The following is a 12363-nucleotide window of genomic DNA, read 5'->3' on the forward strand; positions in this document are numbered from 1 at the left end:
CAATAGAGGATGAGACTCTTAATCTCAAGGTTGTGAGTTTAAGCAAAAAGATTCCTGCATTGCGGGGGGTTTAACTAAATGACTCTTGTGGTTCCTCTCTACAATTCTATTATTCCAACCTCCTTGAAAACTCCCCCCCCCCCTTATTGCTCTGCTGCCTCCTCCTTAATGTCATTGGCTGATCTGCTGTAATGTCACAGCAAGCCTTTACAGACACTGGTATAGGTGTGATTCCTGCATTGAGGGGGCTGGGCTAGAAGACCCCTGAGGTTCCCTTCCAACTCTACAGATATAGGATTGTATGAAGGATCCCTCTGTAACCATCACCCCCTTACATGCCCTAATGTCACAGAAGACCTAGACAGCCTTGAGCAAAGTTGGTGAATTCTGAGGGGGAAACAGGAAAGCTTTGAATTCTAAGATTTTTAACAGCTTGTGCCAAATTAACCCCCTTCGTGTGTCTCCGTATGGCATGGGATTCTGAATGACAACTCCTTGACGCAGATCAGACGAGCGCTTTCAGAGCCTTTCAAAGAAAATAAGATTTTCTCTTTGTGAACACAATTACCCCATAGCCCACTTAGCTCCCCCTCAAAAAAATAAATAAATAATTAGGCTCCTTTTCTTCATAGTACTAAACATGATACATTACATTACTCAACTACATTTAAGACTTATTCATACTAGGATTTTTTTTGGAGGGGGAACATTCAAGTATAATAACTTGAAAGCCAAACCAAAACACCAACATGGTGTTGTTGTTGTTTTTAAAAATCCCATACAACAGCTTAGACAAGCCTACAATCAAGTATTTTCCCTGAGGCATTAACATGCAGCTTTTAAAAGAAGTGGTGGCGGGGGTGGGGGGCAGAGCAGAGGGAGATGAAGGACAGTTAATGGCCTACTCTCTTCTTGCAGTCGAGCCATGATCTGGACGTCTGTGAGGTCTTGCAGTTTATATCCCATGGAGATGGAATCGTCTTCTAGTTCTGAGGTGCTCAGTTCACTGTCTATGGATGACTGGGGGCTGAGAGGGGAACTTCTAGAAACACAGCCTGCAGAAAAACAACACAGCAAACCCCTTAACTTCAAGCGACGTGCAAAAGCATCTACTTTTCAAGCAACGTTTCAAGTTTATATATTCAGAACTGCATATATAAACAGAACAGGCTTCATCAACCGGCATGATGCTACATTCCGTTATTTACTTTTACATTGTGAGGTTCTTTAAGTCTATTTAAAATGGTACTGTACTTTGGTGTTCCTGTTAGTACAGAAAAGAAGCAATTCTGCAACATGAATCTACAGCAGAAGGAAGACTAGTGGGCTCAAGTGTACGATTTCAAACATTAATAAACAAAAACAAAAGTCTCAATGCAAATTCTGGTGTGTGAATTTGGAATTCCTGGAAGGAATTCACACACCAGATTATTATTTTTCCAATGCTTTTAGCCCTTCTGTAGGTAAATCTGTAACGCAGCATCTGAAGGAAGAGACCCTAAGAATGTCTGCCTTTCTTCTTTTCTTCTAGACAGATCAGTATATTCATACATCCCATAATTGCAACCCTTAATTTACTGATGTCTCTCCTTCTGGTGGCCCCAAACATACACAGGCCAGACCCACATTATTGCCATTGCTTAGTAGTGTATCTGCTGGCCCTACTGTCACAGCCTGATGTTTCCACAGGCCATGGGCTAGAGCAGACCACAAAAACTCTAAATAACAGCAGAGTGGGGGGGGGGACCCCATTGTTTAATGTAACATGGAAGCAGAAGCTGTCCATGTTCTCCAGGGTGCATCCTGTTTGGATGGGTGGGAGGCAGGAATAGTAAGAATTTTCCTGTTCCTTGGGAAACAACATGAAGACAAAAGTAAGAGAATGAAAGGAAATGTATCCACGAAGCAGAATTTTAAGTCTAGGTCATGGCATTGGCCCCAGTCCTGTAGGACCAAACCAGATGCAATGGGGACAACCATATGAGTTTATACTCATGTTTCCCTCATTCACATACACCGTGAAGGAATGGGTAATTTTTTTTCTGAATGTGAAAAAGCAGTGCATGCACGAAGGCAGCTAAATCCTTTCGCTCTCCTTCCTTCCTTCAATATTCTCCACCCCGCCCCCCCGTATTTCCACCTGTCCCCCAATGTCTGCATTCAGAGCAGGGATGGGCAAAAAGCTGCTTCGAATCAAGACAGACTGTAGGTGGAGAGGTTGCAGAGTGCTATCCGGTGTCCCAACCCATCAGTGGCATAGGCTAGCCAAGGTATTTGCAAGCCATTTTGGTTTCCCCAACAAAGAAGCTCTGTGGAGCAGGGTAGGGATGTCAAAATAGCAGCTTCCTACCCACCTACCGCTGTTGCTCCATAAATCTGAGTCAAGATCAGGGGTAAGTAGCGAGGACCAACTCAAGTAATCGGAGGCCTTTCCCAGAGGCTCTTGACCAGTGTTTCCCAAACTTGGGTCTCCAGGTGTTGTGCGACTACAATCCCCATCATCCCTGACCACTGGTACTGCTAGGGATGATGGGAGTTGTAGTCCAAAAACTGCTGGAGACCCAAGTTTGGGAAAACCTGGTCTCGACCTTCAGTGGTCGCCTCTCCATTCTTAGTATTGCCAGCAGCCCTGATTCATGCAATGGAGCACAAAGACAGCAAAAGTATATTCCATAGCTCCCCCCGTCGTGCTTAGTTTGGCCTCTCAAAGCTACATATCTCAACACTGAACCAAAGTCAACAGGAACTAGTTAGGCCTTATTACAGTGCTATGTTAGTAAGAAAGCAAGCATTACCTGTTCTTTCGGGTGTTAATATTGCTTTATTGAAGGTTTTAGAGAAGGCAGGAGTGTTAAAGCCATTGCTATATGGAGTGAGCCTTGCAACAGGGCTATAGGGGAAAGCCAAGGAGACAGACGTAGAGAAGAGACTCCGCCATCGACTAGCTGTTAACAGACATGGTAAAGGAAGAGATGAGGTTATATTTGGAGCAGACTCTTATCCATTAGGAAGTTAGGCATAAAAAGCTTAACAGCACAAATCTACACACATCTGCTCAGAAGCTAAGTCCTATTAAACACAACTTAGCCCCAGGTAAGTGTAGATATGATTGCAGTTTCAGCTGCAGTAGACGAGAGAGAGAAAACAGCAGGTGTTCAAAGACAAAATAAATAAATGTTATTAAAGACAGGATGTGAATCTCCAGAAACAGATTTAGAGTACAATGTTTCTAACTTTTCGCCTTTCCCAGTACACAGCACTATTGATTATGTCAGCTATCTCAAGGCTTAAGAGACAAGATTTCAAGTATTTCAAACATTCAAAAAATTCTAATGCAAGTTTGTATATAAAGAAAGTAAGAGGTTGTGAAAAGATTTTGATAATGGACAAAATCATGTTATTGTACATAGTAGAGCCAGAAATGGACAAAATTGGCACGCAATTAATTAAGTTTATTACAAATTGGAACTGCTCTTTTCCTTACTGAAATAGTAAATGCTACAGAACAGATGCTGAGCTCACTGTATTTGTTTCTAGGATCTTGACAAGGTATTGTTGTAGAACAGATTTTAACTCAATATTTCATTAAACTGCTTTAATATTGCATTTTAAATTGTTGTAGCCCACCCTGGCACCTTGGTTGAAAGAAGAGTAATAAATTGAATTAGTAAAGCTGGATCATTGTCTTGATTTTCTTTAAGTATATGGTGTAACAGATAATACATATGACATTTATTTGTACAAAATATTACTGGGTGTGGTTAATTGGGACATAACTGAACTGAGAGTTAAGCTACAGGGCACACAGTAAAGTACAGGCTCCCTCATCAAGTGCTAAAAACAAACTTAATCCCCTTCATAAGCTCTTAAGCCATCAGACACAAATATTTCTTCCTTTTAACAACATGAAATTCCAAGTTACATAAGCATGAATATATTTAATGCATATCTGCACACTCTGAAGTAGACATCTCTCCCATATCTATCAAATATGCAACATCAGAAAGCCTCAGTAATCTCGCAGCCACATCCAGGGCGAGGCTTAAGGAATTTTTACATATACAGAAAATGATATTCAGAATAGGTTTCTTAAAAGTAGAATAAAATTTCTCTATTCATCTAAGAAAGCTACTAGTGTGGTGTAATGGGTACCGTGTCAGGCTAGGACCAGGGAGACAAGGGTTCAAGAACCAGGTATACCACTCTGGGGAGGAACAGCGAGATTAAAATGTAACAAAAGAAAGGAAAGAAAAGCAGGGCAACATCCGTATTCTCTACGCCTCCAGACACTGTCCTATAAGTTCAAAATGCCATACAAATCACGTCCCCCTTCGCAAGCCATCATGCTCTGCGGCAGCATTACCACAACCTGCCATTAACTGCATCACAGCTGTTGTTGAGCAACAAAATATTAATATGAAATCCAAAGAGAGATGTAACATTCCAGGTGTGAGAATCCGAGTCTTACAACTTTTTAAAAAAATAATAATATGTATCTTCTGTATTAGTGAACCTGATAGCACTTCTTCAAGCAAAATTTGGCAGGGCCACAGGGTTCAGATTTACAAGTAGTTGAATGTACTATTAATACCACCTATTATTAAAACAATAGGGTCAACCCCATGCTATAAGAGACTCCTAGGACTTGCCACTGAAAGTTAAGTGATGTCCAAGAGTGTCAATCTCATATCATTTGGGTACCAATATTTTAAATGGGCACGCTTTCCTTTAAGTCCCACCTCATTCCAGGGCAGCAGACATCCCAGAATACACGGGGCATTCCCACTGTCAATACACTGCACTCAATAAACCACAGACAATGCAGATCTATGGAGTTCCTTGTTTTTTAAGCTGTGATGCGGCAATCCTGTAAATGAGACACATGATCACTATAGCATTGGGCGCCACTTAGGTCTACAATCTAGGCATGTCAAGTCCCATCATGCAGAACAAAGCACATTAGCAATGAACAGCATCCAGCCAGGCCTCCTGTTTTGAGGACTTGATCACAAGTTACAGAGGCCTCCTTTGCCAAAATCAAGCCCGGTCTATTAATTCATGAGCTTTAATGACTAAATGAATTTTCCATAAATGCAAAATATATTTTGGGAACAAGCAGACAGCTGCCACCTTAGAAGAAAGCTACAGTATACCTGCGATTTTAAAACCACTGGCAACATTTTGTACTTCTCATTATAAACCAGCAAAAGGAGGCAGACGTTAAAAGGCCTTTGTGATTCTCCTTCTAAACACAAGACAGTTTTGTAACAGCGTGGTCATTTGCCAGGGCCAATTAATGGTCTGCATGCTCTCACCCACAGATGCAGTCAACAACACAAGTGTAAGCCGCATTCATTATTTTGCACAATAACTCCTGTGACAAGACTTGTCCTGAACAAAGCTACTGTTATTGCAGCTGTGACTCTTAAGAACCACACGAAGAACACCACGTTTGTCACTAAGGAAATGGATGAGAGAGGTGAAAATATATTCTACAGCCATCAGCTGTTCTTCAGAGAGGGGCAAGACCCATCCTTCTGTGGCATAGAGAGTGGGGAAAGAGTCCTCACCTATTCTCATCCTTATAAATGCAACAAAGAATAACAGTAGGGTCATCATTAGAAAGGAAGAACTACAAATAATAGTATTACAAACAGAACAGAAGTAATGACTTGTTTGACTCTGGACTTGTGTCCAGAGGAGGGTAACCAAAATGGTCAAAGGCCTGGAAACGATGCCTTATGAGGAACGGCTAAGGGAGCTGGGCATGTTTAGCCTGGAGAAGAGGAGGTTAAGGGGTGATATGATAGCCATGTTCAAATATATAAAAGGATGTCACATAGAGGAGGGAGAAAGGTTGTTTTCTGCTGCACCAGAGAAGCGGACACGGAGCAATGGTTCCAAACTACAAGAAAAAAGATTCCACCTAAACATTAGGAGGAACTTCCTGACAGTGAGAGCTGTTCGACAGTGGAATTTGCTGCCAAGGAGTGTGGTGGAGTCTCCTTCTTCGGAGGTCTTTAAGCAGAGGCTTGACAACCATATGTCAGGAGTGCTCTGATGGTGTTTCCTGCTTGGCAGGGGGTTGGACTCGATGGCCCTTGTGGTCTCTTCCAACTCTATGATTCTATGATTCTATGAATAATTTGGCGGACTGTCAGCTCAGAAACACAGAGACACACACATGCCAGATCGCTAGCTTTACATGATAAGAAGTTTGCAGCCCCAAACAATTAGATTGGCCCATGTACTAGATATCTATGCTGAAAGGTGCCAACCTCTCTGCTTTGATAACAAGGATCCCTCTGTTCACCAATGCTACTCAAGTTCTTAGAAACTTCCCTGGGGTTTGTTATATGGTGCAGTTAAGCACAGCCAGATCCTGCACGTGTTTTGCAGCCCCTCAAGACATGCCCACTGCCCCACACGACAGTGAAGGCACCCATCTCAGACTCAGTTCAGCACTTAAGCCCAACTTTAACCACCTAAGAATCCTGGGCACTGCAGTTTGCGAAGGGTGCTATAAGCTTTCTGAGAGACCCCTATTCCCCTCACAGAACTACAATTCCCAGAGTACCCTGGGGAAGAGGGATTAACTGTTTAAGCACTCTGCAAATTGTAGCTTCACACGTTTGGGCAGGGCTTGATTGGCTAAAGAGGTGTGGCAGACAGGGTGAACAAGCTATGTGCTTTATACCTGATTGATCAATGGGTTGCCCAGAACAGCTACTGGTGAAATGATGGACATTCACAAGTGTTTTTTCCCATGGTAGAGAGAACACTGGGTTGCGGAAATGAAGATGTCCCATTTGTGGGGTGCAGAGAAAATAACAAGGTGTGAAACTGTAAGCACTGAGTAATAAAGGTTGTGCTCTGGACTACGTTGCACTGTTAACTTTGTTCCAGGTAAAGATAGTGAAACAATCACTTCAGTTCCTCTGCATCACTTCCTTTTTGCAAGCCAGCCTAGGAGCAAGGCAGGCTGCCCATGGATTTCACAACAAGGAGGTGGGCAGGGAAATGAGGCTGTGTCCAGGAAGACTTAAGGCAGGAGGGACAGGCACACAGACAATGGAGAGAGTTCATTGTGCAGCTGTTCCATCCTCCCATTATTGTAGCCACACACAATAATGATCCTGCCATCATGATTTCAGAGTTTGGAAGTATACACAGGCCTCACTATGTGTTTCCAGGAAAACTTCCGTAAGGTTCGCATATCGAGGTGATGATTGCTATGATTTCCTGTAGGATCATATTCAATCCATCCTTTCTCCTTCCATGCTTTCTGGCTCAAACAGCTAAAGCCAATCACCAAACAAAGGAAAAATGGATTTGTCCAATCTCTCTCTCTCCCTCCATGGTTTTTGCCCTAAATAAACAGCCAGAGCTTGCCTATTTGAATCATCCATTTGTGTAGCAAGGTTTGATAAACCCAGCCAGATGGGTATAAATAATAAATTATTATCATTTGTGTTTGGATAACTGAGATTTCAGATAATGAGAGTTCCGATACTGTGACTTGTATGGGAAGCCACTGTTTGCCAACAATATTTTGTACTAACTTCAAACCATGGTTTCACATCTTGGTTTTTAGGCCTCAAACAAACCATGGTTTGTAGGCAAGCTTGGGTTCAATCATGGGTTAGCTAAGCTAGGGGTGAAGAACATATAGCTGTCCAAATGTTGTTGGATTCCAAAGAGGGGTAATGGGACTTGGCGATCAACAACCCCTGCAAGACCACAAGTTCCTCAGTCCAAAACAAAAAAACCCATGGTTTCAAGTGACATTTTAACTGGGTCACAGTACACCACAACCAGAGGTTTTAGACTACCTGCCATGGTTTTACGCCAAAGTGTGTTCTGCACTTATAAGGAAGATGCCCATTATCTAAACCAGGCTTCCTCAAACTCGGCCCTCCAGATGTTCTGAGACTACAATTCCCATCACCCCTGACCACTGGTCCTGCTAGCTAGGGATCATGGGAGTTGTACGCTGAAAAGCATCTGGAGGGCCGAGTTTGAGGAAGTCTGATCTAAACCTTTCAGAATATGAACCATTTCTTCCTTGCAAGAACAAAATATAACCATAAGCGTTAAAGGCAAAACCATATTTCCACAATGTGCCCCCCCACATATACAGCAAAAGGGCAAATGCAAAAACAACCGTTCCCCTCAAAGAGTAAGCACTGTTCAAGAGGCACAGAAAAACTTGCTGCACCAACTTCTACTAAGTCAACATTTGATGAGAAGTGATGGTGCAGCTCAAGCGTGGAGGCTTAAAAAATGAAAATATAACTTACAGAGGCATTCGGGCCAGACAGAAACAAGAGAAAACAGATCAAGAGCCTTTCCTACCATGTCTGGTATGATCTAGCTCTTATAGAAGAGTCATTTCTCAAAGGAAACACAAGTCACATGATTCCCGAAAGCCCGTATGCATGTCACATAAGAACGTAAGGAAAGCCTGCTGTATCAGGCCAATGGCCCACATAGTCCAATGTCCTGTTTTCATGGTGGCCAAACAGATGCCTATGGGAAGCCTGCAAGCACAAAAGCACCCACAGTCTCCAACAATTGTGTGCTCTGTTTGTATGTGGGTATGTGCTATACTTTCCTTTAAAAAAGATCGAATTATGGGTTCTTGTTTGAAAATGGAAACCTATATAAAGATAATTTATTTTCTTTCCGTTTGTCCTAGAATTTCAAATCCCTCTAAATTGCTCAAATTGTTAGGCAATTGGGCAGTTTTTTTTTTTATACCCCTTCACTGATCAACTAAATTATATATATTTTTCTTGTGAACTGCCCTGAGATCTTTTGATGAAGGGTGGTATATAAATCTTATCATCATCACCACAAGCAGTACTGCCTCTGACTGTGGAGGAAGAGCGTGGCCTTCATGGCAAGTAGTGACTGATAGCATCATCCTCCATGACCGAATCCTCTTTTAAAGTCATCAAAGTTGGTGGCCGTTGCTGCTTCCTGCAGGAGTGAGTTCCATAGTTTAACTAGGTGTGACATAGTGATTTATTTTACCTGTTCTAAATCTTCCAACATTCAGCTTCACAGAATGTTCACAAGCTCTAGTGTTCCAAGAGAGATCCCCTCCCATCCACTTTCTCTATTCAGTCAATCACGATATTTGGATGAACTGTGTCTGGACCTACTCTGAACAAGAGTCCAGATGGTGGGACGAGAAAGGACAGGGCAACAACTTCACACAAATAAACAACCTCACAACAGCTGGAATTTACTATATGGCAGACCCATCGTACTATGATTAGGGGCCAGCAATCTGGCCTCCACAGAAGGACTACTCTTTTCTTCTGTTGCCAGTCCAGCAGATGGAAAAGGTGTGTGGAAAGCACAATCTGGGGAATGTAACTTGCAGAATTTATTCCACCTCCCCCTCCTGATAAAATTAGCACTGACTTGTCAAGGGCAAGTTAGTCCCTAGGACTGCTTCTTACTGGCACTTTCCTGGGTGCATCTTTTGAATGAGGAAGCAGAAGAGGAGAAACAACAAGCCATACCCAAGAGCAATTAGAGACAGTGATATATAGAAAGAGACTGTAAATGCGTGTGAAGCAGCTGAAATATGGATTTGTGCTGATGGCTTCTTGTTGTTGCTAGTGAGACAGCTGATGAAACCATTGCCATGGTTATGAAACCTCTGCACAAAAACTCAGTGAAACACAGTAAGAATGTGAATCACAGATTTGAGAAGTTGGAACGGACCTCCTAGGGTCACCCAGTCCAACCCCTGCTATGCAGGAATAATGAAATAAACTTATTAAAAATAAGTCACAGAATAGGAATGGAAACATGTCCTTATAATCGTAAGAACATTAGACTACTGCCTCACACCAGGTCTGCCTATTTGTCTGTCTTGACCCACTACTGTCCACTCAGCTAGGAAAAAGTCCTTCAGGGTGTCCAGAAGTCTCTTCCATCATCTACTACCTGCTCATTACCAGAGATTCAACTTGGAACCTTGCATGTGTTCTACCACTGAGCTAAAACACCTCCATTTATTTCTGTATTGCATTTGGTTCTCCAAGAACTGTAGTTTCAGACAGAAGGTGCAGAAAGAAGAGTCTAGGTGGGCTGATGCAAACCATCAACTAACGACGACCGAGAGGACTTCCAAATATGCCCGGTAAGTTCCTTCATGATACTCTCCTCCACCAACTTTACCGTTTGCTTAGTGTGGCCGAAAATGCCCGCGTTATGTAACCTCATAGCTGTCTTTTCCAAAGAACATTTTTGTCAGAGGAACCAAAAGCAGCAGAGACCTGCAGCCAAATGCCTTGGTGATTATTTCAAATCAATATGTTGAAATTCCGTACCTCCAGAGCTTGCATGACTCTTCAATCTTCCCCCCACCCCCAGACAGTACACAGTGTTTCTTCTCACTAGCTTGCCATTCTGCTTCTCAGTTATCTACTTCCTATGGGTCCTTATTTCTCAGTACTGCTCAATCTGTTCTGCTGCAGCTGTCCTGGAGGTCCTTATTCCTGAAACCTACAACTCTGGGACTCTCTCCCCACTTAAACCCTTCTGCACATAGCATTCAACCTTTCCCAAGGCTAGACCCCCGTGTGAGGTTTTAAACCTACACACTGTAGCTTCCCTCACAGCAGACGCATACTGTCAGCTCAGTCACTGCTTAGAAAGAAAGGGTGGCTGGCAGGTACCCGACAAGATATTGCCTTGCTACGGATAAATACACAACGGACAGGGTGCGCTTTCAGAGGACATGGAGCTGCCACCCGAGAGTTCCTGAAATGGCTCAACAATTGCCGTGTGCGACAGATATCACAGGGAAAATGACACTCTCACAAACACTATAGTGGTACATGCTTGTTGCTTATAGCCACCTCCAGACTGTCAGTATTTTTGCAAGAGGGATTCAATCACATAACAGAAATTTAGGTTTGTGCAATGAAAGCACCAGGCATTCCTTTTCATTCGTTATCGTTTGTGCTCATGATGGTGTCGGACCTGTTCTGTGCAATCCTGCTTTCAATTCTGTTCCATGTCTGCTGCAGGTTTGGGGCAGACGTACAGCTCTGTTTCCAAATTGGGGCACATCCTGTCGATTCCTGTTAAAATTCTGTACTGTTTCAGACCATAAATGTCCAGGATTGGGCCGGGGTGTATGCATTGTTCTCCTTTCATTGCACCTTATAGCAAAACAGTGCCCCACCAGAGGCATTAGGGAAGCACTGTAGAACAACTAAGAGAATGCAGTATAAATCCACTACGAATGTGCTATTATTTTATGAATGACACACTGCAGAATATATTTGCCAAAAAAAAATAAAAGTCACCAGTCTATAGGAGCCCAGACTCCTCCATGTGCTCAGTTCATTGGGCCATTGCAGAATAAAATTAAGATACTATCATGCTCAAACAAACAAACAAACAAACAAAAAAACAGCAGAGACATCACCTTACCAACAAAGGTCCGTATAGTTAAAGCCATGGTTTTCCCAGTAGTGATATATGGAAGTGAGAGCTGGACCATAAAGAAGGCTGATCGCCAAAGAATTGATGCTTTTGAATTATGGTGCTGGAGGAGACTCTTGAGAGTCCCATGAACTGCAAGAAGATCAAACCTATCCATTCTTAAGGAAATCAGCCTTGAGTGCTCACTGGAAGGACAGATCGTGAAGCTGAGGCTCCAATACTTTGGCCACCTCATGAGAAGAGAAGACTCCCTGGAAAAGACCCTGATGTTGGGAAAGATTGAGGGCACAAGAAGAAGGGGACGACAGAGGACAAGATGGTTGGACAGCGTTCTCGAAGCTACAAACATGAGTCTGACCAAACTGCGGGAGGCAGTGGAAGACAGAAGTGCCTGGCATGCTCTGGTCCAGGGGGTCACGAAGAGTCGGACATGACTAAATGACTAAACAACAAAATCATGCTCTCACACACAAAGCCAAGTATTTGGTAAGTTTCATGCCAGAATATACTTTCAGTAACAAAAGCAAGCACTTGAATGGAGCATTTCCTCCTTTCTTAAAAACAAGTTCTCCAGAGATTAACATGTGTTCATCCCTCATTTGCTTCTGAAACCTCAGCATCCTGAGGCCAAAGTAAAACACAGACTGTGGAAATAAACATGACAGGGGAAACAGAAACTCTTAAGTGTTATTAACGCATATAATAGGTTTGGAACAACTCTCTCAGATGCTGCAGAAAAACAAAGGAAATGATAAATGAGAGATCAACTTTCACAGGGAATTTTGAAAGTGAACTGATCTCCAATTCATTATAAAGATTCTTTCTGTCGGGAAATCTGGCCAGTTTTACTTAATTAACTCTTGTTTTATGAAGTGTTATGGCTATAAATTT

General features: G+C 42.6%; 1 protein-coding gene across 3 annotated transcripts in view; it reads right to left on the reverse strand.

Moving 5' to 3' along the window:
- The window catches only part of SLAIN1 (SLAIN motif family member 1), a 36704-nt gene that overhangs the window by 14382 nt on the left and 9959 nt on the right, over positions 1-12363 (reverse strand). The window contains exons 3-4 of one of the 3 annotated variants that reach the window (XM_081858144.1): positions 2796-2945; positions 906-1055 (exon numbers count right to left, since the gene is read on the reverse strand). The exons of 1 other annotated variant lie outside the window; for it this stretch is intronic. In XM_081858144.1, coding sequence (XP_081714270.1) covers positions 906-1055; positions 2796-2945 — 300 coding nt within the window. The remainder of the gene's footprint in view (positions 1-905; positions 1056-2795; positions 2946-12363) is intronic. One more of the 3 variants, XM_081858145.1, reaches the window with a different exon arrangement.

Source organism: Podarcis erhardii (assembly GCF_964252035.2).
Source record: "Podarcis erhardii genome assembly, chromosome: 4".
Classification (NCBI taxonomy): Eukaryota; Metazoa; Chordata; class Lepidosauria; order Squamata; family Lacertidae; genus Podarcis; species Podarcis erhardii.